We start from the raw sequence: 26095 nt of genomic DNA on the forward strand, positions 1-26095 counted from the left end.
GTTTCATCTCTGGGGTGATTTTTCATCAATGTGGCATTGTTTGGTAATTATTTGCATTTGCATTTCTGTGCGATGCAACATAACTTCACAGAAAAGCCATTTTGCACCTCTTTGTGGCCATTTCGTGTCCGTGGTAATTTGATTGACTTTCCAGCAACAAACATTAACCCTCAACTGAAACAGAGGCCTATGCCTTCTGTTTTAAACTACCATGTCTGTTGGTGTCTTGGGTGTTCACCTGGCCTCCAAACTCCTAAAATACCAATCTAAGTCGGTTAGTTTTTTATTTTATTTTATTTTAATAAAATTATTTTCCACCTGAGGCTCCTGTGAAGGGCCTCAGAGATGTTCTTGCTTCCTCGCTGATTACTTTTTTGCACAGTTGGGGTCAGCGTAATTGAAAGCCAGTCAGAAAATCACCATACTGACACCATAAAGTGCTTTTTTGCTGAATCAGCTTGAGCTGAGTTGGAAGGATGACTAAGCAGATCCCCAAAAAAGTTGCTCTCATCAATGCATTAATGGGTTTATTGGACAATCAACTATAAGAGACAATTCTAATCTAAAAAAATACTGTAGATTTGTATATAGCGAATGTTTATTCACTATTTTTATTTTATTTGATCTTATTTTATTTTATTTTATTTATATTTATTCTATTCTATTCTATTTGCTTGTTTTTACTTTAATTGTTTTCATATTTTTTAGTGTATGCTACTGCAACAAAACAATTTCCCAAATTGGGATGAATAAAGTATTTATCTATCTATCTATCTATCTATCTATGAAGTTTCCTCCCGGGGCCATCCCGGAAAAAAATAAAAAGACAAATTAGATAAATCATCGAAACAAACACAAGCGATAAGAACGCATTATCTGTATTATTGTGTAAGTAAACTGTGCATGTGCAGGTGCGCTTTCTATTAGCTGCCATGCCTGCGTTCCAGTTCATCAACTCGTCTGCTGCCTCGCAGATCTCACAGTGCATGGATGGGTGTACCGCACCACCACGGCCTTGATCACACACACGCACACACACAGTGGAGCGCAGAGTACAGATACGGAACGCGGCCGCTCTGAGAGGCAAGAAGCAACAGCAGCAGCTGTCATGTGAATCAGCTGGACGAACAAGGAAGGACATAAACAACAACACGACTCCGTCTTTCTAAAGCAAGGTAAAAATTTCGTGTGCTTGTGTGGGGGCCGACGCGCGGCATAGTCGAAATAAAAGTGCACAGGAGCCGGGTTTGTGTCGAAGTGTTTGGGAGCGGGGTGCATATTCGTGACTCCTGTGCAGAATCTTGCGGAGCTATCAACAGCTAACCGTTAGCGTTGCCAGGCACATAAGTTGGCACGGGATCGTGCCACAGTGGCCGTCTCGTGCTGGGTGCGTTGTCACTGTTTATTTGTCCATTGCTATATTTCCTAGATATTTATTAACATTACCAGCACAGATATTCCAGGCTAAATTATTCCGACTATACGAAGTCTCAAAAGGAGGTTAGCTACGGGCCTGCGCGCAGCCACCTTGCGAGGGGCATTTAAATCCCAGTCACTCGTGTAGTAACAACTTAGTTAATGTTACAGCTAGGTTAGCTTAATAGCTGGTTATGCTTTCCTCTCTCCGGTTAACCATCGCTAAACACAGCTGAACCTTGTAACACGAGCTCATGTCTAATTAAAGTCAAAGAGTACCATATCGGGCTACCATGTAAAATTAAGTTAGCTAGTCAGCTGAACTAGCAAGCTGTGCTATTTGTTCAGCCATTACTCGGCATCATAACAGAACGTAGGCTAGTTGCGTTGGCAGACAACAAAGATTAGCGAAGCTACAGACGCTAATGGGGGTATTTAACAGTCAAAGTGCAAGCCAGTCGAGGTTCATTTTCCAAAACATTCAAACCAGACCCATTTTGAGGTGTTTAAAAGGCCGAATGTGAGCGTTATTCGCGTTTTTAACAATTACTGTAAGACCCGGACAAAGAGTAGGACTGTAAACAGTAGCTGTTTTTTTATTTCCTTGCTTCCTAATAAAAACAAAACAAACTTGTTTTAATATGCAAGTGCCAGTTACATAATTTTGGTCGCATAATGTGGATTGGTCACGTTAAGGGGGTTCATTTTTATTATTTTTTTTAAAAAAGGTTCTAAATTGTGGCCTCACGTGGAGCAGAGTGATCCTTTGTGTGCAGGCACAGTAAAGTCAGAGTTGGGAGTGGGATGGGTGGATGGATGGGACAAAAACCCGAACTGGGATATTGGCATCAAGAAGGTTCAAATGATCAAAACTACGTTTTTGTCGAGTTTGTACCTCCATCTAGTGGCGAAGCCTGGAACTGCTTGTCCCACATTTGAAATCTTGTGTGAAGCGAACTTTCACATGATCAAATGCGGAATTTTGTGATGGATGCCTCAGCCAATGTATGACAGCAAGCGGCAAAAAGCAGACACGTTTTAAAGCCTGAGGCATGTATAAGTCAGGGATAAGTGCAGGTCATGACCTTTCTTAAAGATGTTACCTTGCTTCAATAGAAGCCACAGTAATGATGGTAATAATGAAAAATGAAATAGAACGGGGCCCACATATTCTGGGACTGTCCAGTGATACAAACTTTTTGGAAACAAATTAAAGAAGAATTGGACACTGTCTTCAGAGTTGATATACCTCTGGTCCCTTAAATTTTCTTACTGGAGAAGATACCAGAGAACTTGCTCTCTAAGGACCAATGCTACATGTTACATATTCTGTTAATGATTGCGAAGAAAATGATTACAGTTAATTGGATGCAGCCATATACACCCACAAAAGCTCAATGGATACAAAAGATTGAGCAGATACATACCATGGAAAACATGACTGCTATTTTACAGTTTAAAATACCACTATTCATAAGAAGATGGGCCCCAGTCATTCTGGGACTGAAATTAGGCTAAAACCTTAACTGTAATGTTACAATTTTATATCATGCATGTGCTTTGACCCTGTATAATCAAGTATGACATTTAATGACAAGGTGACCTGTGTATTTTTGAATTGAATGTGTGTCTGTGTTTGTATTGCCTGCAAGTTGGATAAAGGCAATAAAGTTAAAAAAAAAAAGAAAGAAATAGAACGGGGCAAACTGCAGTCTATATAACCTTAAAATTGAGTCTTTATCCATCCATCTTATTAGAAATAGTCGTTCATGGTATCTTTTCTGCTCTGAAGATGTCACCCGTAGTGTGTGGGGAGTTTAGTTTTATCCTCTCAGAATGGACATTTCTGCTGTTGGTCATCATCATATCTAACTAACAAAAAATCAACACAACACAGTTTCTAGAAAGCGAAACAAAAACAACAAATTAACAAATGAACATGCTTCTTTTTCCCCCCCACCAGGTTAAAGTCGTTAAAGTGAGGTTGCAGGATGGCGGGAGCAGGGGTCTTCACCCCTGCAAACCCCACCTGCAAGATCATGACCTTCAGGCCCACCATGGAAGAGTTCAAAGACTTCAACCAGTACCTGGCCTATATGGAGTCTCAGGGTGCACACCGCGCAGGCCTGGCTAAGGTAGGAAGTGATTGTCGGGCTGATCATTTGGAACTGAAGGGGAATTTAGCCAAACGGGAGAAAGAAAGGTCAGCAGAAAAAGACGCTGTTTCATGAAGTGTAACTTTGTCTACGGACCACGTTGCTGGAAAAGTTGTGAAGTTTTCCTAAATGCCACAAATACTTAAATCTGTCATTTCTCCATTTGTTTGAGCCTTTGTTTCACAGATAGAAGTTCAAAGGGAATTATTTTGATTGTCTTCACTGACCAACCACATTGAATTTGGAAAATTCATCATTTTTTGATGTTTTAGGAACTGAAGATGCTAAATGCTGGGGGTTTTGCATGAGAAATCGGTGTCCAGTCTTGCTGAATACAAGATTTCAGCTGCTAAACACTCCTCTGTATAACGTGCCATACATTTTCAGTAGGAAACAGCCCTGGACTGCAGGCAGGCCAGTGAAGCAGACACACACTGTCTATGAAGCTGCGTTTTAGTAAGTTGCATAAAACGAGGTCTGGCATAGTCCTGCTGAAGTAACCACGGCCTTTCAGTCTTTCATTACCCACCATTACAGTGGTACCCTCACATTATGCAAGTGGTCCATGCCGTGAGCCTTGAGCATCACAGACGGTGGCTTCTGCACCTTTCACTGATTACAGCCTGGGTGGGCTTTCTCGTCTTTGACGCATAGAACTTAACTGAATCTTCTTAAAACCAGCGGAAATGTGGACTCATCTGAACACAGAACGCGTCTCCACTATATTCCGTTTTCCAGAAAGCTCGGCGGGATTTCACTGCAGAGCTTGTGTATGGCTTCCCGTGGTGATCATGATGTTAGTTGTAATATGGTGGTTAGAATGCCCATTGTATGTATATTTCACTGCAGAGTATTTATGTTTTTGTTTTATTTTCAATGGCAAATTTTTGCCCCTCTGTTGGTCCTTCAGGTCATACCTCCTAAAGGCTGGAAGCCCCGCCGCACCTATGACGACATAGATGATTTAATGATCGACGCTCCCATTCAGCAGATGGTGGCCGGCCAATCAGGGCTCTTCACTCAATACAACATCCAGAAAAAGCCTCTTAGTGTGCAGGAGTTCAGGCGATTAGCTAACAGTGACATGTGAGTATTATGGAGCTGTTGTCTCTGGGATTTCATAGGCTGGAGGGAGGGTTTCTTATGGGGAATTAAACACCTTGCTCTACCTGGGTAAGGATGTTAGAACGTTTGTTTGCAGGGTACATTATTGAGATATTACAAACTAATTTGAACATGTAACATTTGAAATTCAAACAGAAATTAATGAACTTTTTTAAGATTTAGCTTCACCCTGTAATTTTAAAGGTCTTAAAATTTATTTACAGTGCTTTTGGCTTTATATTGAAAACTCAAAATGTACTTATATATTTCAGAATAAATGCTTCGGAGCTATTCATCATCTGGCAAATAGTTACAGTAGAGAAACTCAACTAGAAGCATTAAAATATGTTCATATTTTGCTGATATAAAATGTTTTCTGCATCGAAAGTTGTCACTGTACAAGATGTGCAGAACAGATGTCGACCTCCCCGAACCAAATAGATTTTGTTTTCTTCTTAAAGGTACTGTACGCCGCGCTACCTGAACTATGAAGACCTTGAGAGGAAATACTGGAAGAACCTCACTTTTGTCTCACCCATATATGGTGCTGATGTCAGCGGCAGCCTCTACGATGAGGTAGATGTCTTTTCTCATCTCTCTATTTCTCTTCTCCTGTCCCCATAGATGTTGGTTAGTCATTCTGTCGCTGACCAGCCTTTCCAGTTGAGGTTCAGTTTTCATATTCGGTTCAACCGTTTGAGAGGAATTATCTCAGAAAAACCCTTTTGTTTTGTCGGTAACATTATTTCAGTTGAACCTTGCACATCAGTTTTATTTTTTTGGTTTGATTTGAAAGCTTTTTTTTTTTTTTTTTTTAAAGTAAACTTATTCAGAGATTTTGTTTTTGGCTCCAACCAAAAATAGGAGATTTTGACTCCATTTGCAAATCCAGACAGGGGACAATGAGAGTAAATGGACTGAAAGCAACATAACCAGAACCAGATTTAACTAAGAAGACCTGATAAACACAAACAACAATCACCACTGTCAGTTGCTAGTTTTACAGCATACATATATCCCACAGCAGGCCTACTTAAAGACTACTCATTTAGGATTGCTTTTAATACCCAGTAGTATGATGACACTTTTATCTTATTTTATCTTATTAGATTTTGTTGTAGTTTATTGCTTTCACTGTTCTTTTATTGGTTTTATTTGTTTTTACTTATTCTTCTCTTTATTTATTAACTGCTGTAAAGCACTTTGGTACACCGAAAGGATTGTCTGTAAAGGGCTGTATAAATAAAGTACATTTACATTTACTTGTAGTTTACTGCACTGGCAGCGTGTCGCCCAAGTCAAACCCCTCATTTCCAATTTCTAGGATGTAGAAGAGTGGAACATTGGCCACCTGAACTCCATCCTGGATGTTATCGAAGAGGACTGCGGGGTTTCCATACAGGGGGTCAACACCCCGTATCTGTACTTTGGGATGTGGAAGACCACCTTCTCCTGGCACACCGAGGATATGGACCTGTACAGCATCAACTACCTTCATTTCGGAGAGCCCAAGTCCTGGTGAGTGTGGAGTGTGTTTTCAACGCAGGGGGTGAATGCTGAAAGACGCAAACAAAATGAAAGCAAAGACACCAGAAGTTACACCGTTTCATCAAGTTTCATTTTCAGTTTTACTAGTTTAGTACTTTTTGTTGAACTCCTGATTCCTCACCTCTGAAGTATGTACATATTCGCTTACTATTCTGGGGTTACCAGTGATGCTATATCCTATAACCACTATAACCTATTGCAACCCATTTACAGTTTCTCCGACTTCATGGTAGTCATAGAGGGATGAGCCTTTAATTTTACATCCCAGGTGTTTTTTAAACTGGTTTTGTAGTGTAAAAGTAGCCTGGCTGACGCGTCCACATCTCGATGAGATGGTGGTCTGGGAACTAGGTGTGCATTTTCTCGTATTTGAGGCGTGGCTTACGAATGCCTAGAGCCGTTTATTGGGCGCTACGTATGTCTATCAAATGGCGTCTGGTTCTTCCCATGCTGCTTTGCGCGCGATTCATAGCCAATTGTATCACTTATATCAGATGACGTATGTAGAGCGACAGAAATTCGACGAGGAAGAAGGCAATGAAATCTTTCAACACCAAACGCCAAACACTTTCTAAGGCTGCATCGAACAGTAACGTTGTGTCCGCTGCCATGTTGGATTAACACTCTACAAGCTTCGGTGTCGTGCATAGACGTCGTCATCGTCTTGCTGCCCCCCCCCGTTCTGTGATTGGTTCCCTAACTCAGGCAAAAATAAGGGCGGTGGTTTCCAGGCTGACTTTGCAGTGTGAATGAAATCGCGCACAAAGCAGCATGGGAATTCCCAGGCTAGTGTAAAGGGTGAGTATTTAGCCTGCTGCTAACTATTTTTGACCCACTTTCAGTCAGCTTACAGTCTAAATCCTATAACCCCCTTTCATTAACCTGGTTGAACAGAATGAATCGGTGCAGTTACTGTAGAGCAAACCGCACAGGAACATAAGCGTACGCACCTATTTGGTGATTCAGAAAAGATATGTGGTTATGCTTTGTCCTGATTTGCTGCCACGTCAGTTTTACTCTGTTGGTGCAGCCCATATTTGGAAAACTGATCATCCATCCATCCATCCATTTTCTATACCCGCTAAATCCGTCGGGCGGGTCGCGGGGGAGCTGGAGCCTATCCCAGCGGTCATCGGGCGAGAGGCGGGGTACACCCTGGACAGGCCGAAAACTGATCTGTCCTGTGCTATTCCTGACAGGGAATATTTAATCGGTTGAATTAATCTCACACTCAACTGACTAAAACCTAAAGCGATTTCCATGCTCCCAGGTTTATGTCAGACCTAAATGGACATCTTATCTCTTATGTAAATGTGTCCATTTTAGAATTTAAGAACTCTAATGTGTTGTAATATTAAAGAAAGAAATGTAGGTATTGAAAGAGCACTGAGTGGAAAGATAAACATAAAGAGATGTGAATTTACAGGATTGGATGCACCCTTGGTATTCTCCATTCTTATTCATGATCGAAGATTATTAAAGTTATAAACGACTTACCGTGTCACGTTTCACTTGATTTGCTTGCCAGCTCTGTTGAACCTCAGTTCTTGTTTGCACAATGAGGAGGAGGTTCCCCTGCAATAACAGTCGATTAGGAGACTCTAAATACTTGTGGGAATAGAAAAGCTACAATGCAGCAGCAGGAATTAGTCTGCATGTCCAAGGAGGGAGTGTGTATGGGGCTGTGTTATTCTCCAAGGGTGCAGGCATATGGTTGGATTTCTTGGGAGCTGTCTTTCTTGTCAGTACAGCAAGACAAATATTTCATTTAAGCAGTCAACTAGTACTGTAGGATTGGATTTGTAAGGTACCGGTAAATAAGCACCAAAAAATGTTAGTTTAATACTTTAAGTTGTGTTTTACCAACACTTGCACTTTGACTTTACTTCACTCTCCCTTTTTTCAGTGTGATCAGGTCAGTCACAGAACGTGTAGTGCTCAGCTCCAACAGGCATCACTTAGAAGAGCCGGATTACTGGGATGTCAGCGTTTAGGCGGTGAAGTAGAAGGAGAGGTGGCAACTGCAGGTCGACCTAAATGGAATTTGCATTTTATTTCTTTGTCTGTGTGGCGTGCTTCATTTCTTTCTCTTGCCCTCGAGGTAGTTCTGCTCGTTAGAGCGGTGAACCCCCACAGGGATCAGTGTCACAGCCAGACAGCGACACACATAAACAGAGTGGCTTCGTGTGCCAAGTACCCACACGCATGCATACCCTTATCATCTGGTGCAGACACACTGACGCGCTCTCTTTCATCCCATTGCTTTTCGACATCTCCTCTCAGGAGGGTAGCAGCTTAAAGATGCACCTCTTCTCACCTCTGCGTCCTCATCTTGCCATTTCTCTCACGGCCCGCGTTAAGCTGACAGGTGATATGTTGATAGAAACGCCACAGACCTGATGGATGGAGCTAGTCAAATGAAATGCCTAGTCAAACCTTGAGGGATTTCTGTCATGCTCCTCAGGTTTCTTGCCAAGAAATAGTTTGCATTTCAGACTACATCAGCAGTGTGGTGCACGACAATGCCAAATAATGCCAACCGAATATTCCACGAACTCCCAGCTCAGCAGAAAACAGTGTTTGTTATTTGTCCTTATCGAGACAGTCTTTTTAAATTTCTGCGATATTTTAGTTTTTTTTAGGATAACACGTTTAGAAGTGTAAGTTGGGGTGGGATTTTTCATTAACAGCGCTGTGTTGGAGGAGGTTGACCTGCCTCTCCACAATCATTCATTTATCTACCACTTGATGGCAGTCTTGAAATTCTGTTACACAGAAGCATTTCTAAGATTCACATGCAGAATTTCCCCTGCAGAGCCCAAATAAACTGTGTGCTCCATATCTCCCCCTCTAACAGGTATGCCATCCCCCCTGAGCACGGGAAGAGACTAGAGCGTCTGGCGACAGGTAAAATGATAATTAAAGAATAATTGACCTCGGTGTCATTATAACATTGCTTTTAGCTTGTGGGGCTTTTCTGTGTGTGTTTGGCTACCCACAGGAGAGTCCTGTGTTAGATTGCTAGTGCTAAAAGTGAGATTGGAACTTCATGTTCCGTTTTTTCGCAAGTTCGATAACATGTCTAGAATTGATTATGTTAAAGTCTCTCTAACGATGTCCGTGCATGTCTCTCTCTGTCAGGCTTTTTCCCCAACAGCTTCAAGGGTTGTGAGGCTTTTCTTCGTCACAAGATGACTCTCCTCTCCCCCTCCATACTGAAGAAGTATGGAATTCCCTTTGATAAGGTAGAAATCTTCAGGGGTGCCATTTCAAAACGATTGTATTTCGTTTCTGTTGTCACCTTGTTTTTAACAACAGAAAGGAAAATTCAGTATTCCGTTACTCCTCTGTTCTTACAAACCAATCTCCATCCCACCCATCAGATTACTCAGGAAGCCGGAGAGTTCATGATTACCTTCCCCTATGGTTACCATGCTGGATTCAATCATGGCTTCAACTGCGCTGAGTCCACCAACTTTGCCACCGTGCGCTGGATAGACTACGGCAAAGTGGCCACACAGGTAGCATTACACTTCGGTCAACTTGAAGAGAATATTTCTTAAAGTTTTTACTAGTCTTTGGAAAGCCTGACAAGGAATTCTTATTTGAATGTAAGTGATTTCACCTGAAACTGTGCTCATAAAACATCTGAAAAGACTGTGCCTTAAACGCACGATGTTCTTACGCCTTTTTCTCTAAACCCCTTCCAGTGCACGTGTAGCAAAGACATGGTAAAGATATCCATGGAACCCTTTGTTAAGCGTTTTCAGCCTGACCGGTATGCTAACTGGATGCTGGGCAAAGATGCAACACCTATTGACCACACCCACGCCACGCCGAGTACGACACCGGAGCTGCAGAGCTGGTTGCAGAGACGCCAAAAAACCAAGTCTACTAATAAGGGGTACCGTATTCATACTCAGGCCATGTTTCTTCTGTTTTGAATGCTACATTCTCACGAAGAGGGGTGTGCTGCACCTGGCGGTTTGGTTTTAATCTAGAGGAGAAGTGGCGCTAAACAGTGTGGGGAAAATGGTGACTGATGGCCAGAAATATTCTGCAGCAAAAACTAAATATCCATGTCTTCAAGTCACAAAAATCTGCATTCTGTGTTATGGCTTTTTAGTGTAAGTGGGGGTTTTGAGTCTCCATCCTCTTTGTTCTCCCCCGTCTTACAGCAGCAGTCACTCCCGAATGCGCTCCAAGCGCCTCAGGACCTCAGAGGAGCCTGTTGGCCTGGAAAGCAGCTCAGCATTTATCGGCAGCAAGAGGAAAGGTCAAAGTGGTCCATCTGCACCCAAGGTGCGAAAATCTGTAGCGGGGACAACTTGTAAAGAAGAAGAGAAAGAGAAGAAGAAGGAAGCTGAGTCCAAGCACAACCTGAATCAGAACTCTGCTCAGCTTTCTGGTAAGACTGACTGATAAGACCTTGGTCCAAAGAATGCAGAAACTGCCCTGATAATGAGAACGTGTGTGTGAACGGGAGAGTGTTCTGGCTATTTATTAGAACTGTTTCAGCCGAAATGTTTGGTAGAACTTCTCAGACTTCTTGTTTGTTGATGGCTGCTCTTGCTTTTCCCTTTGTCCTTGACAGGTCCTTGCAGGCAGATGTGTGTGGTGAAGGTAAATCGTGTTGAGAGCAAAAGTTTGGGCTTTTCTAATAAGGACTTATCCCATATCTCCCACTCCAACTTCCCAGCTGCGCCAGTGAAAAATGAAACTCTTGTTGACCCTCAGTACCTTTCAGAGTCCGCGGTCCAAATGAGGACTCCCGAACGACTCAGACAAAGTCCTGAGGCTAATCAGATGCACCTGAAAGTTAATGAGTCAACGTGCTCCTCTTCTGTACCTCAAAACCTCTCAGCTTGTGGAGACTGTACCAGAATTCCTCCCCTGGAGGCCAACAAACTCAGCCCATCGTCCCACACAAACACTTCTGCTGAGACAGTAATGGACTTAAGTCCCCCTGACTCGATGGCTCAAATATCTAATTCCTCATCTTTGAGCCAAAGTTTGAACACTGACAGCAGCATGGACGCGGGTACCAAGAATTACACGAACAACACTGTTGCAACAGAGAAAATGGACTCTGTTGTTGATCCTACACATATTAATCCACACTCCACTACAGAAGCACTTTATGATCTGAAGAATGAGCCAGCAGAGGGGGATATTTACCCATCAGGTGGCTCCTTCTGTCCTTCCCAACACGATAGCAGTGCAGGAAAAGGCAGCATCGAGGAAAGTCTTATCCCTCCTCTTCTACTGAGGAATGCGGTGGACATGCCACAACTCACACCAGAGCCAGCTGAAAAGGTTGAAGTTTGCCCTATGCCACCTGTGTTGACCCAAGAGATGCCCTCCCTCAGCCCTGCCGATGAGGGGCTCACTGATTTCCCAAAGTCTGGATCATGCAGCCACCAGATTGCACCTGTGCTCCAGAGAGAGACGCCAACCAGCTCTGCATCCTCACATGGGGCCAAAGAGGAGGAGAAAAAGACAGATTCAAGAGAGCCTCGTGTAATAGAACATGTCAACCACTGGCATTTCGACTCTCCAATTAAATGTGAAGAAGCAGGAGCGTCTGGTTTAGTAGGAAGCACGGCTCATTTAGCTGCCAGTGGTTTGCACAAAGTAACATCTGGTGGAGTTCATGAAATGCTCATAAAATCTGCAGTTGCTTCAGAAAAGGATCACACAAAGCTGGAAACTTTTACTGCTGGACAGAGAGATGCAACTCATAACCAGCTAGTTCACAGAACTGCGTCTCAAAGAGAGCCACAGCCGGACACCCCAGATACCAATAAAGAGAACTCCAAAGACCCAGCTTTAAGGGACGGTACATTCAGTCTTAACAGTGGCGACCCTCTGCTGTCTGGTAACACAAACAATAATCTTCCAGCCCCTGTCCCTCCGTTATGCACTCAAAATGGCAACCACTCAGCATTACATACTACATACTACTCCTCCAGTTGCACTCCTCAGAGTGCATTCATGGAGTCCAAACCTTTCTCCAGTAGCATCTGGAAAAACTTCAATTCCCAGGGCCCTGCAGTTCTGATCCAGAATCTGCAACCAGAGCTCCCCTCTGACTTCTCCCACGACCCTCTGCCTTACACCATGTGGACTGAGCCCCAGTGCAAGCAGGTCACAGACCTGGAAGACGCAGCACAAGAACAGAACCAGGAAAATGAAGGTGGGCCTCTCACCTGGGCCCAACTCGAGCCCACGTCTTTACTTTCAGTTGGTGCTATCGAGCCTTTGGGACTTTGTGACGATTATGAGCTGCAAAGAGAGGAAGTAGATGAAACCGAGTCCCTGTCCCTGGGCAGCGAGCTTGGGAGACAAAGGGAGCCAAAGGAGAGATTACACTCAGAAATGGAGACTTCGTCACCTGTCGGGATCGGAGAGGGAGAGCAGGATGGGATGTCTGATATGGAAGAAGGGGGATCCGATGGTGAAGATGCAGAGCGGCAAAGCAGTGCTAAGGGAGAGAGCAGCAGTGACTCATCTGAGGAAGAGGAAGATGAGGAAAATGATACAAGTAATTATGAATGTGATGAATCAGGCCTGGAACCTGGGGAGGTTTGTGCTGTGAGTGTTCTTTACACACAGTTATAGTCGTTAAGATTTCAGCTTCAGCTTCATCCAAAGGCCGATTGTTTGTACTTCTAACACCTTCCAATGATTCCTGTGTGTCCCAGTACCCTACCCTGTCGGGCAAGAGGACCAGTAAGAGCTGGCGCCACCCACTGAGGAAACCCACTGCAAGAGCCGTGCCCACCGCTGTCAAGCAACAGGCCACCAGTGACGACGGTGGGCTCATTTTCACACAAAAACACACACGCGCCCACGCGGTTCATTGAGAGCTATCGCCGTGGTTTAGCTTTAAAAAGACACTCAGATAGTGATTTATGCACACGTTGACATGCTCAGTCATGCTCCTTTCTGTAAAAACTCAGGGACATTTCCTGTTGTGGTGTGTGCTGCGCTGTGGGTGACACCAGGCGAGATCGTAATGAGCCAGAATACAGATGCCACGAAGTTCTTTGAGAGTAATTGGATTTGCAGGCTAAAAAAGACGTGTGAAACATGGTATATGTAGGCAAGAAAATCTATAGACACAATAGAACTGACTTAGTTTTCTGTCCTCATACTAAAGCAGCAAACTTGACAAATAAGTTGAGTGTTCTCTGGTAAAATTTGTGCGGTCCCATGGTGAATCTATCCGCTCTGTGGTTCTGCCTTCCCCTCCTCGTTTTTCAAATTATATGTCCCCTCAAATGATTCCTCTGACGTCAATGCACACATTAACCAAACAGATTTAATCCTCAGGCCCACCGCAGTACAGCGACTTCGTGACAGATAATCTATTTGTTTTCATGGTTTTAATGATGATTAGCAACTGCTAATGCACATATACCCACACAGTGACATTTGTCATCTCTGTGATTGTGAAAAATGATGAATAATTGTCCTAGTTGCTTATCACTGAGACAGACAGCACAATGAAACGATTATGGCCATGAGAAACTGGTTTTATGAGGTCGATAGGGTCCAACTGCTTTGTGCCATTTTGTAAAGAGACACGTTTAGTGAAAATGTTCAGGGAACCGGAGGAAGTCGCCGCCACTGTGGACGGATTAGATCCGACTTAACGGCAAAAGTTTGTGAAAGAGCTGGAGAAGAATGTTGGAAAAGTCTGTGAGAGTGTTTTTTTTTAGCACTCAGGTCACATGACTCAAAATAGGCTGAAAAAACACAAGAAACATTGATACCAATAATCATTTTAGACATTGTAAAAGAAGCACAAGGGTTTGTTTGTTGAGAAAATGTGATACTTTTTTTTTTTTTAAACTCACAGACCACAGAGCTGTTCCACCTAACATCTGCCATCATGTTAACATCCAGGAAATCACGCCGTATACCCCCCCCCCCGGAGCTGCAAAGTCAGCATTTTTTTGCTCCAGTGGAGCATATTCTGATGTGATGAAATTTTTAGGCGGATTGACCCTGTCGTGTCACGTCTTTTATGTAATCTTGGTGACAAAAAGAAATGTAATCTCAATCTGGATTTTTGTCTCCACTCAGAGCCCCCTGAAGCAAGCCTGGCGGAGGAGGAGGAGCAGGAAATGGAAGCATGGGCAAAGCCTCTGGTCTACCTCTGGCAGAACAGAAAGAGCTGCTTCACAGCAGAGAGGGAGTACAACGCCCACGCAGCCACCATGCAGCCATACTGTGCCGTGTGCACACTCTTCATGCCCTATTATCAGGTATTATCTGGGGTCATTTGGCACATTTTTGTGTCTAAAATCCAGTTTTGTGAATGCATTGCAACACTGGTTTACTGAGGATGCTTAAATTGATGCATAAATATCTCATACGGTCTCGAGCACATATGATATATATATATTTTTCTCCCATCACTCTTTATATATTTACTACTCAATGTTTTTCAGGAGAAGACATAAATTTATTCAATCCAGTCCAAAGAGACACTTTTGGATTCACAGTTTAATGCAGAATTTACTCTAATTTACTCTCTGCTCAGAGAGTTATCTTGTCAATTGTGAGCAAGAAAGGGTTTTTTTGAGGGGGGGGGGTAATATCAATTCTGCACAATGATAGAAAACGTGAAAACCCCACGAAACCTACTGGTTATGATCATCTGTTGATTTTCCCAAAGTGTCGTCATTGTTTATCACAGAGACAGCCTCTGTAATTTTCCGCTGACATAAAAAAAAAGCCAACCAGGATGATAACTTTTATTGAAAAGGAGGAGGGCAAACATTTGGCTGACTGTCGACAATCCAGTCCGTTCAGGTCTCAGAGAAAACATGAACATGACCCATCTCCTCCTCTTGCAGGCCGAAGACAAGGCTGAGGACAGTAAATCCACCACCTCTAAGGACGCCTCCAAACCTCCCTCTCCAGAGGTCCCTGCACCTCCCTGCAGAGGGTTGAGGAGGACCAAGCCCCTGGTCCCAGAGATCTGCTTCTCTTTTCGGGAGCAGAACTGCTCCCCAACTCCTACTAACCCTCTGCTGCAAGAGGATGGCACCTCCCCTCTCCTCTGCTGCCAAGGCTGTTGTCTGCAAGTCCACGCGAGTACGTATGCACCAGGGAAGCGTAGCATGTACATGTTAAGGAGGATGTGTTCTGTGGTGCACGGTAGTGTTTTACGGTTGTTTGGCTTCACGAGGCCGCTTTGTTTGTTTCCACATGCTGTGCTTGTTTCTTTTCTGTCATTGTTGGAGGGTCAGTGGGTTTATATCCTGACTCACTTCGTCTTGATGTTTCGCCATCTTTCTGCCTCCACCCCCCCCCGTCTCTGTCTCTGTCTCTCCTTCTGCGGTTAGAAGTGTTTTATTTCCCTGTCAGCTGAATGAGGGTGAATCCTCCGTTCTCGCCACGCACAGCCCTTACGTACACATGCTTTACTGTTCCACTGACACGTTCACACAAACAGCCGGAGTTTTCTTTCCCAACGATCCGCACTCCGTTTCAAAAGTCCCACTCGGTGTCTCGCATCCGCAGCTTTAGAACGACACTGCTTTTTCCAAAGTCTCCATTAATCACTTATATTAGAGTTGATCCCGCCGCACATTTTCGTCTCCGCAGGTCCTGGGTGTAACGTATGCGCTGTGTGGTGCGTGCACAGCAGCTGTGCCACATTTGTATTCACTTGGTTTGTGTGAGAGTGGGAGACGAAGTGTATGCCATTTGACACTGATGAAAAAGCCACAACTTTGGTTATGAGACGCAAGAATGAGTACAAGTCGATGTAGCACTCTCCTTGCGCTGTTATTTGAACTCTGGAAAGGAAACAGAGGTGGGCTCGGATTTTATTTTTTGGTTTTTGTGATGGATCGTCGAGGAAAGGAACAGAGACACATTCACATACACAGACGTAAAGTCTCTTTTTACTGAGAAAGAAAAAAAGTCCCCCTCGCTTACACGTCTAAAGCCTTCAGTGCATACATTTGAACCAGAATCCCGTCTGTTTTAATAAATCAAAGTCTGATTGTTTTGCTGTTTGAGACCACCGCAGTATGTTTTTTGCCCTCTCTTGCCACGTCAGGAAAACAGGCCAGAAATAAGCGAAGCAACAATGTTAACACCATGTGGTTTTTGAGCCGTGTCTGAAATGAAAGCCCCGTTTCGAATCGGATAAACACACAGAGAGGTGTCTTATAAAACACTGAGGGGTACACGCACAGTTACCCGGTATTGTTTGCCTTTTTCTGCCTTGACCATACAAACATTCACACACACACACACACACACACACACACACACAGAGACCACCAAGTTCTCAATTTCCACTCAGTCTGCAGTACTTTAGATGTCTACATGGAACATAACCACTTCAATAGTAGTTGGGGATCTGTGGAAACATTGTTGATGTGGCATTTTGTTTCCTGCTTTGTGACTTGCAACAGATTTGCTCATTCCTGTCAGGTCTGTCGGTTCGCTGATGACACGCAGCTTGCTTTGAGTTTAACAGCTGCGCTGCATTTGAGCCGGGTCGGATATTTCTGCTGCTGATTTTCATCCATCACTCCCTCCTTTTAGGTTGCTACGGCGTTGCTGCAGATGACATCAGTGAACAGTGGTCATGTGATCGATGCACAGAGGGAAGCTTCACGGCAGTAAGACGGTTTATGCCTTTGTTTATTTAGCTTCTCTTAAACATTTGGAACAGTGGCGTGTTAAAATGTGAAGGTGAATTACACATAAGTACGAGTGATCTTAGAGAATTTAACATCTTAGAAACTCACTCCTGCGCGCCGACTGTGAGGTTCAGATTTAAATGTACGGACCTACTGAAGACTAAAGATTGAACCAAAGTATTGTGTGTTTTTCTTTCTTCTTTACAAATATAGTTGGCACTTTATCTCTTTACTAATGAGTTGAAGGTGTTGGTATGAAGCTTTTTCAGTTTTAACGTTTTACTTGCCCAGTGACCAAACGTACGTGTCCTAGATGGAAACTCAGCGTCGATTTGATTTGGAAAAAAAAAAAAAAAAAAAAAGAGTTATTGATCATTTAGATCCAAGACATTGCGTGGTTTAGTGCCGCAAATGTTTACTTGAAACTTTTCTTTTTCTTTGGATTTTCATCTGATTTCATTTTCAGCGACGTGCCAGTTTGCTCCTCTGCTTGTTAGAAAGCAGGTCAGTTAAAGCTCATGCCGTTAAGACTGCACGTGGTGGCTAAGTTGAACGGTTAAAAACGGACGTAACCTTATCCTGATGGCGCAGCACAAACTGAGACCCGTCAGACATTATGTTATGTTCATAAACATAAACTTGGCTCAAAATGCAGGTCTTCAACTTCATTTGTATGCCAGCCCATCTCCATCACAAAAAAACAGCTTAGGCACAGCTTCCTGCAAATGTGACCCGGTGACCTCAGGACGCATTTGTTAATTGCATGTGTGTTTCCGTGAGCATGTGTGAGGATTTTGCTAATTCGCTTTTCTCTCCTTGTTTTCTCAGGAATGCTGCTGCCTGTGTAACCTCAGAGGTGGAGCTCTGAAGAAAACCCAAAACGACAAGTGAGACGTGCTTTTGTTCGGGGCTTATCTCTGCACATTTATCTCTCATCTCCAGAGCTCCGCCAGATGAATTGTCCGTAATCATCATAGCGTGTGACTTTATTTTTTCTGTGTGTGTGTTTGCAGGTGGGCCCACGTGATGTGTGCGGTAGCGCTGCCAGAGGCGAGGTTCAGCGACGAAGCCAAGAGGAGTCCGATCGACACCAGCAGGATCCCCATGCAGCGATATAAACTGGTGAGAGGACACACACACACACACACTCTCAGACTCAGTCCTCGAGGACTGGCCTGGTCTAATTAATGAAGTGTTCGCTGTCCTAATTAACAACGTGAGATGAACATGCCCACAATATAAGCTAGATAATTAACCACTAGTTGGTGGGAGTGGGGAGCTTTGTGTGTTTGTGTGTGTGTGTGGCATTTCTGTATACTGGTGTTTTTTTTTTGTTTGTTTTTTCATAAATGTGTAGGTGTATGTCTGCCTCCCTGTATCTAAGTGCATGTGTTTGTGCATTTTTGCGTGTGTGTCTTTGCTTAATGAGAGAGCTGGAGTGTGTCTCAGCAGACCCGACATGTTGCCACTATAGTTAGCTCTCTGCTGCAGGCTCTGGGGCAGCTCAGCAGAAAGCGAAGGTGCTCCAGAAGTGCTTCTCCCCACAAGATGGATAACTGAGGCGTAATACTGACTGCTTGTCACATCCCAGATGTTGTTTTACTGTTTCAGGGCTTCTTGTTAGATTTGAAAGTGATTATACGGCCTTTTAATATGCTGATAAATCCCACGTTGGGTCTCCTTTCAACAGCTTTATATCTGGTATATAATGAGTGATTGAAGCATTTTAGTCTAACACAATTCTGTCAAGACAAGTTTAGGCAATAAAGACCTCTCAGAGACACAGATGCCACAAACTACCTTTGGGGAACCGGCCAGTTTCGTTTACCTAGAACCAGCGCTCGGTATGTTACTGACTGACGCTGAATGAGAGACCGAGGTTGCGGACACACTGACCCACAGGGTATTTACAGAGATATAGCTCATTTCTTTTCACACCACACTGAAATTAGGCTCGTTTGGATTTTAAAGCACAAACCACAAAGTCAGTTTTCATATCCACGGGCCCGAAAGCGAACAGAATCGGCATTGTTGTCCAGACCGGGAAGGGCGGGAGGCTCATAAAAGCCTCCAACATGACCAGCGTGGTGGCCGAAATGGAAGGACCTGAATTCCTTTTTTAAGGGAACCAGTACATCCTGGCTTTTGCGGTTAAATGCCAAATATGTCACAGGGCCAATTTGTGCCCAGATTACACTCTTTCTAGCAGTAGAGCTAAAAGCAGGTTCCTCCGGACGTCTACAGTTTAGGGTTTCTCTAATTAACAAGCTCACACAAGTGGATTTCGGATGGACTTTTACCTCATTCAGACGATAAAAACAGATGGTCTGCTTTTCAAATAAAATCTTGGAGTAATAACAATCCCTCCTTCACCCTTGTGAAAACGTATTTTATGTACTGAACACAAAGGCATTCTCTGAATTTGACCTAAAACTGGTTATTCTTTGCTGGATGGTTTAACTTTTGTTTTGCCTTTTTGTCCACTTTATTGTTCGTATGCTCCCTCCATGAGTCATGTGTTTGGAAGTTTGAATTGGACCCATTGCCCCTTGCATCAGCCCAGTCCATTCATAATTCACTATCTCACAACACACAAGCGGGCACACACACACACACACACATACATTCATAATTTACCGTGGGAATGTTCTTAACGCATGGTTCAACACAGGCACCCAGATACACTCAGCAGAAAGCACAGGCGTGGGGGAGAAACTGTTTAACTCACTCACACTTTAAAGCCTAAAACCACGTTGACATATTTACTCGACTTTATGCTTTCACATATATTTCGTTCCCACCTCCATGTATATCGAAAATGCTCATTTAAACACACATATTTTGCACATAGACGGCGATGTCTTCTATGTGCCTGTCGCAGCCTTGTCAGGCTGACTTTAAACGGTGAACAAGACAGTCAGGCCAGTTCGTCAGCACATTGGTGCCCATAATGAAGCAGGTATGGGAAAAGGCTTTATGAAATGCAGGCCGAGTTGATCACCAAGACAGGCGCTGACTGAAAGTCCCTCGGCTGACAAAAATGGAGCAGCGAGGAAGCAACAGAGGCTTCATTAATAGGAGAAAAAGGATAAAGTTAGGATTTTCATCACCCATTTCAGGTTCAGGTTTTGGTTTGTCTCGGAAGAGGAAAAGAAGAAAGTCTGATACCTCCTGATCGTCAGCCGATATCTGAATTAGGCAGGCTAAGCTGATCATTTTTGGAGATGAAGGTAAAATTGAATTAATGCAGTCTGGGTTAACTAATTTGATCAGTTATTGATTTTCCAAAGAAATGAACAGAAGGCCTTTATTTCAAAACTGAGAAGGACCAAGAGTTGAGGGAGTCTCCGTTCTCACCGGGACCGTCTGCATTACACATACCATTTCCTGTACCAGTGGAATGGGCTTTTAAGCATACCATTAACACCTCTGCGCTTTATAAAGTAGTGAAAGTGTGCATGTTATAACTCCTCTGTATAGAAATTTATTTTCCACTTGAGTCACTTCCCGCTGAGGCGCACCCACCGGGGGGGGGGCTGATATGTCAGTAAATATAAATGATTCAATACGGACTTCCAGAGAATGAAATGAAAGCATAAATTACCCTCAAAATGAAAGAATTCACACCACAGGACAGAAGACAGAGCAGGGAAGTGAAGTGAAAAATGCGTTGACTTCCTAACCAGGCATGTCTTCACGTCAGCGGTGGAAGCGAAACGCAAATGATGGCGGCAGCAAAAGCATCTCCCTTCTTCACCCTCTTTGTGATGCAACAGTCAGATATGTTTAGCGGATTAAAAGGGGTAAAGCATCTAAACACTGACCTTTTCACCAGTGTTAATAGGAGGCCGCAGGGCGCTGGTTTGCAGCAGATACAGCGGTTGCAGGACACGACATGTTAGACTCTACAGCAACATTGCCGCATGGCCAAACTTTAAAACCAAAGAAGATGCTCTGGTTCAGCAGCTTTCAAATTTTACATTGTTTTTCTTTTTGTTTTGCTTTGGTTTTTTTGTGTATTTATGATGTACACAAGAATACGAATAAATTCAAACACATACCCTTTTCTTTCATTTGGTACACTCAGGGCCTTAGCTGTCAGATTTTGGTATTGACGGCTTGGTCTCGTCTGTATGTGTTTACAGAAGTGCATCTATTGTCGTAGCCGCTGCGCAGGGAAGCGGCAAGCAGGGGCTTGTATCCAGTGCTCATGTGGCCGGTGTCCCACCTCCTTTCATGTGACCTGTGCCCATGCTGCCGGTGTAATCATGGAGCCGGATGATTGGCCGTATGTCGTGTCAGTCACCTGCCATAGACACCAGTCACGGAGCTCGTCAGCTGTAAGTTATAGGGACAAGGGCTTAAAGCCGCTGATATGAACCAAGTTGTGCTTAGTGGTCCCAGTTCATTATTATAGCTCAAGATAGGCGAGGATAGTTGACTCCACTGTAAACTCCTACTGATTTGTGACTAATCAAGTGCTGTAAAAGTAAGTAGACTGTCGGTCACATGCCGTAAAAAGATCTCTTTAAAACACTGAATCTACATAAACGTTGAAGTCCAAGTGTAAAGTCGGCATCGACTGCTTGCTGGAGACTAAACTCACCACTTTATTGACTTGCACCAGCTGTGAACACACTCAGCCAAGTCAGAGAAGTAAAGCACCGTCACAGGGCGCTATTTATTGCAACATAAAACTATAAGATGCACAGTGAATTTGTTTTTTAATTTTTAACGTTTTAAAAAAAAAAAACATACCGTCTCAGGTGAAAGCGGCTTCTAACGGGAGGTTATGAATGCATGCGAATGTCGTCAGGGATGTAATCTCACACAGATCAGAGTGGAAGTGTTGAAGGAAAGCTTCCATAGGATCTTACCAGAGCTGACCCTGCCGGAAATATAAAGGAGTAAACCCTTACACTGTAAATTCTAAAGTATTTCTTTAATATGTATCCGAACTAACTTGTATTGTGCAGACTTCTTTTTTCATACAAAATAAAGAGATTGATAAAAAACTAAACATTTGTCTGTTTTAACTAAATTTAAACTTTCTCAGAGTAAAAGATGTAGACACTTACCTGTATGAATGAAGATATTCATAATGAATGATGGAATTCAGTGAGACCAGGCTTCACCTTGAAGGATCAGTGCCTCTTAAATACAGACACATATCTCCCTTGTGTGAATCTTGTGGGAATAACATAAGAAACCACTTCCAGAAAGACACCATATTGCCACAACTTATTGCTGACACTTTGAAATATAGCTGGCACAAATTGAACCCTCGTCACAGCAGAGACCAGGTTCGATCTCTAAATGCGAATACGTAAACGCCCCCAAAATAAACTGCAAGGCAAGCGGTAACTTAAGAAAATGCTTTTATTGATTTGGGAGCTTAATGATGTAAATAAAAGTAAAACTCTCTTCACTCAGCTCCATCCATTTACCAGTGTAGTATGCTAAGTGAATTTCTGTAGACTGCGCACTCTGCGCTCATACATCAGTGTAATCGCTGCACTCTTCTCCCTTTCTACGCCAGAAGCAGCGAGCGTGCCAAGCCGCCATCTCGCTGGGCCAAACGGTGATCTCCAAGCACAAGAACCTGCGCTACTACAGCTCCAAAGTCACTCAGATCACCTCCCAGACGTTCTACGAGGTCATGTTTGATGACGGCTCTTTTTCTAATGATACCTACCCAGAGGATATCGTGGTGAGGGTTCCTTTCAGGGTTATATGTACTTTGTGGGAACGTTCTCTCCATTTCGCAGCACCTCTTTTGGAAGCGCGCGGATCGTTCGGTTTGAGGCCTCTGGCACAATCTGTGTGTGACAGAATTCCCAAACCCAATAAAACATTCCTTTCTTTTTTTTTTCAGGTTCCCACTCAGCATATTTTTTTACTTTATACACAATATGTCATTTAATGAAGATGAATGAAAACACTTCACACGCCCGGTTTTGGTTGGGCTCTTTTCCCACCATGAAAGGTGCATCTAAATGTTGGGATAATCCCAAATGTTTGAGCCATGTGGCAATCTGATAAACAATGCACTGATTTGCTGAAATGTGCAACAGTTAAAGTGTGGTAAATGATTATTTAATAGTGTATTTTGGCTGTTTTCTCTTTCCACTTGGAAGGAGGCATTTATGAAAGTAAAATAACCCAAAACCTCAAAATGAACCATGGCGTGACAGAGCAGTGTTTCTGCGTGTCACGTGACCACGTAAGAACTTGGCCTTCAAAACTCACAGTGAAATTGAGTTTATTTGTTCACCATCAAATCCACTGAGTTTTATTGGATTTACATCGTACTGTTTGTACTTTAGTTTTGTAAGAAGTTGCTCTGAATGTTATTATTATTCATATCCATTGTCCGGGGCCTTATGCAGCGATTCCAACCAGTATATATGAAATACTGTTTGAGTAAAACCGACCGCAGCCGCATGGACGCAACCAACCGCTTAACAAAGACATATTTGTCATATTTCTAAGTTGCCTTTTTGCCCGATTAATTAACTTTATTTTGTCAGTAAATTAGGTGAAAATTGTAAATCCTGATGATAATTCTCCCACGGCTGTGATATTTTGGACGTATGAATTTATCTTCTACCAGGAAAAAAAAAGAAAGGAAATAGAAGAAGAAAAAGGCTTTGGTTCAGTTGTTACATTTATCAAACGTTGTCCTCTTGTCTTTTTAGAGTAGAGATTGTATGAACCTGGGCCCTCCAGAAGTTGGGGAGGCCGTTCAAGTAAAATGGCCCGATGGGCTGTTCTATGGTGCTAAATACCTGGGATCCAGCGTCTCCCACATGTACCAGGTACACACCCTCACACATGACACGCACTGGAAACATCTTGCCGACACTGTGTTGCTGTTGTGTTGGCTGATGCATTCAAAGGACTCGCTTTTGTAAATTCGGTCTTTTACTCGTGGCAACAGTTGGAGGTGAAGGTGGTAGAGCAGTAGACTTGTTGAACTCCCTCAACGTCAGCGTTTTCGTGACTCCTCTGACGCGGTGGGGGTCCCTTTGGTCTATGTCCTGCTGGAAGGGGGAAAGAGACAAAACGGGTTCTGAAGTCACGGTGACGAAAGAGGATGTCAAAGATGAAAAAAAAAAAAAAAAAAAAAAGAGGAGGAGGAGGAGGAGGAGGAGATCTGCATTATTCAAACTCACTGTATTATTCACTAAGCTGAGAGTCTTGGGGCTTCCACTTAAAGCTTTATTTAGTTGAGCCGTGTGTCCTTTAGTTATGCACAAATGCATCTGTGACGCACTCACTCAGCTCAACATGGGTCAGATATATATATTTTTTTTTTTGAAAGCTGAACGAGAATGTTCCATTGTCAGGGGGAGTTTAGTTACGCCTGATTCAGTTTGTCCTTTACATACGGCAGCGTGCAAAAGTTATGGGCCAACTCTCAGTTTTTTTTATATTTCACAGGAAGTTCTTGTAATCTTTTAAATCGGTCCTGAGCAACAGTTCTCGAGGCTTTCTGAAGGTCTTTCAAAGTTTTCCTCTGAACGGTGGCTGCTAGTTCACTCATTTTCAGTCCAGTTCTTGCACCTGATCATTTTCAGAGGAATATTTTTTATTTTTTTGCTGTTGTTTAAGCCAGTTAACACTGATGCATGACTCCTTCTGGCACCTAACTCAAGGGATGATTCAGTGTCGTGTCTACGCTTTACAGACAGCTTAGCAAAGAGTTGTGTCTGTCCTCTCAGCTGGAACGTTAATAGCTGCGCCTTCGGAAAGCCTCTGGTTAGAATACCAACCTCAGACTGAGAAGCGGTGCTGCTCTCAGGCTGTATGAATGCAGCAGGTTTATCTAAGGCTGCATGAATAACTCCTGAATATTGTCTCGTTATCTCAGGTGGAGTTTGAAGACGGATCTCAGGTGCTGGCAAAAAGGGAAGATGTCTATGCGTTAGATGAGGACCTCCCTAAAAAGGTGAAGCGTCGACTTGTAAGTATGAGACTTGCGGGGAAACGAACATTAAACCACAAGTTTGATACTTTCATTTCGTAAAAAGGCCAAGTGGAACATTTTTCTTGTTGCTCACAAGTGTTTTCCTCTGTTTTGTTTTCTAGTCGACGGCCTCGAGCATGCGTTTCCAGGACGCCTTCTTCACCACACAGGGGGAGAGGAAACGACAGAGGACGCCAAATTCCCGCTTCCAAAATGACTATGTGGCCCTGCCAGGCCTCCGTACAACTGCCAAAAGCACATGGGAGCAGCGCAGCCACAAAGGGAAATGAAATCATGGAGAGGGATCGCTGACAAATGAATGCACTGAGTTAACAGCGGGTGAGGAGGAGAGGTTGTGTTGTGTGAGTGTAAGGTTGCGCGTAAGTTCTTTAGGATCTACTTCCACCTCAACAGCTCGAGCCCACACGGCTGCCCCTGTGCAAAGATCGGAGGAAGTGACGTAGGGGAATGGGGGATTCGGTTCCCGTGGATGGGCTTGTACATTTTTCACCGGTGATTGGCTCGTGCGAAGGGCTGGAAGAGAACTCTTGATTGGACTCGTACAGAGCGGGTGAACACAGTTGCCTCGAGCTTTCACATCCGTCAGGGAATATAAACGTGACTCACAATTGTCACATCAACCTTTTTCAAATAAACAGTTGTTGTTTTTTTTTCTTTTCTTTTGTAAATTAAAAGTTGGAAGGAAGGTTTTTCTAAATAGCCCTTCTATGGTAGCTTTTTGTTTTGTGGGAGGAGGGGGAGGATGGGCGGGTGTCTTTGATTTCCTGTTTTTTGATTTTGAATGTTTATGTACTCAGCTTGTAGTATTTTCCTCATGTTTTCCTCGCATGTTCCACACTGTCTCCTAACTGCTTCCCGCCGGGCCGAGTCCAGTCACACTACAATGGCTTCTTCTCTGCGTGTTTTTATTCTTTTTTCTGTTTTTTTTTTCCCTTCTTTCAATTCCATATTGACTAAACTATATGAATTCTGCAATTGGACATAGAATCCGATCAAGGAACAGATCTGACCACATGGGCCTGTGGAAAAATGCTCAGATGGGAAGCCATGCCTTGGTATTGGAGTTTGTCCCATTAACGTGAAATGCTACTGTTGCTCCTGTTGAATGAAATTATTTAAAATTTGTATTTATTTTTTGCTTGCTATAGTTGAACTATTGCTAACTGCTGTAAGGAAACAATAAAAATGACGTATTTGTTTTTTTTCTT

The 26095-nt window shown here is 43.4% G+C and overlaps 1 protein-coding gene across 7 annotated transcripts; it reads left to right on the top strand.

Annotated features, from left to right (window-relative positions):
- Positions 1–1034: 1034 nt before the first annotated feature.
- LOC142378356 (lysine-specific demethylase 4C-like) lies at positions 1035–26095 on the top strand. Of its 7 annotated transcripts, none has more exons than XM_075462760.1 (22): positions 1035–1175; positions 3380–3551; positions 4483–4658; positions 5138–5252; positions 6001–6194; positions 9082–9131; positions 9366–9469; positions 9608–9745; positions 9935–10128; positions 10403–10632; positions 10819–10847; positions 12929–13040; positions 14316–14497; positions 15092–15332; positions 16800–16876; positions 17726–17784; positions 17911–18019; positions 21043–21237; positions 22437–22607; positions 23596–23715; positions 24771–24863; positions 24989–26095. In XM_075462760.1, exons 2-22 carry the CDS (start codon positions 3408–3410, stop codon positions 25154–25156), a joined length of 2901 nt encoding a protein of 966 aa, XP_075318875.1. In that variant the 5' UTR covers positions 1035–1175; positions 3380–3407; the 3' UTR covers positions 25157–26095. The 7 variants fall into 7 exon arrangements, with proteins under 7 accessions (XP_075318875.1, XP_075318869.1, XP_075318872.1 ...); XM_075462754.1 differs by having other exon boundaries at positions 1036–1175; positions 10819–12818; XM_075462757.1 differs by having other exon boundaries at positions 1036–1175; positions 10819–12818; positions 24771–24848.

This window comes from Odontesthes bonariensis, chromosome 4, assembly GCF_027942865.1.
Source record: "Odontesthes bonariensis isolate fOdoBon6 chromosome 4, fOdoBon6.hap1, whole genome shotgun sequence".
Lineage (NCBI taxonomy): Eukaryota > Metazoa > Chordata > Actinopteri > Atheriniformes > Atherinopsidae > Odontesthes > Odontesthes bonariensis.

Bases quoted from the DNA above. Each gene is read 5' to 3' on its own strand.
- LOC142378356 (XM_075462754.1), top strand. From the start codon at position 3,408: ATGGCGGGAGCAGGGGTCTTCACCCCTGCAAACCCCACCTGCAAGATC. The intron at 9,132-9,365 runs GTAAAATGATAA...TCTCTCTGTCAG, and splicing joins ACTAGAGCGTCTGGCGACAG to GCTTTTTCCCCAACAGCTTC. The intron at 15,333-16,799 runs GTACGTATGCAC...CCCTCCTTTTAG, and splicing joins TTGTCTGCAAGTCCACGCGA to GTTGCTACGGCGTTGCTGCA.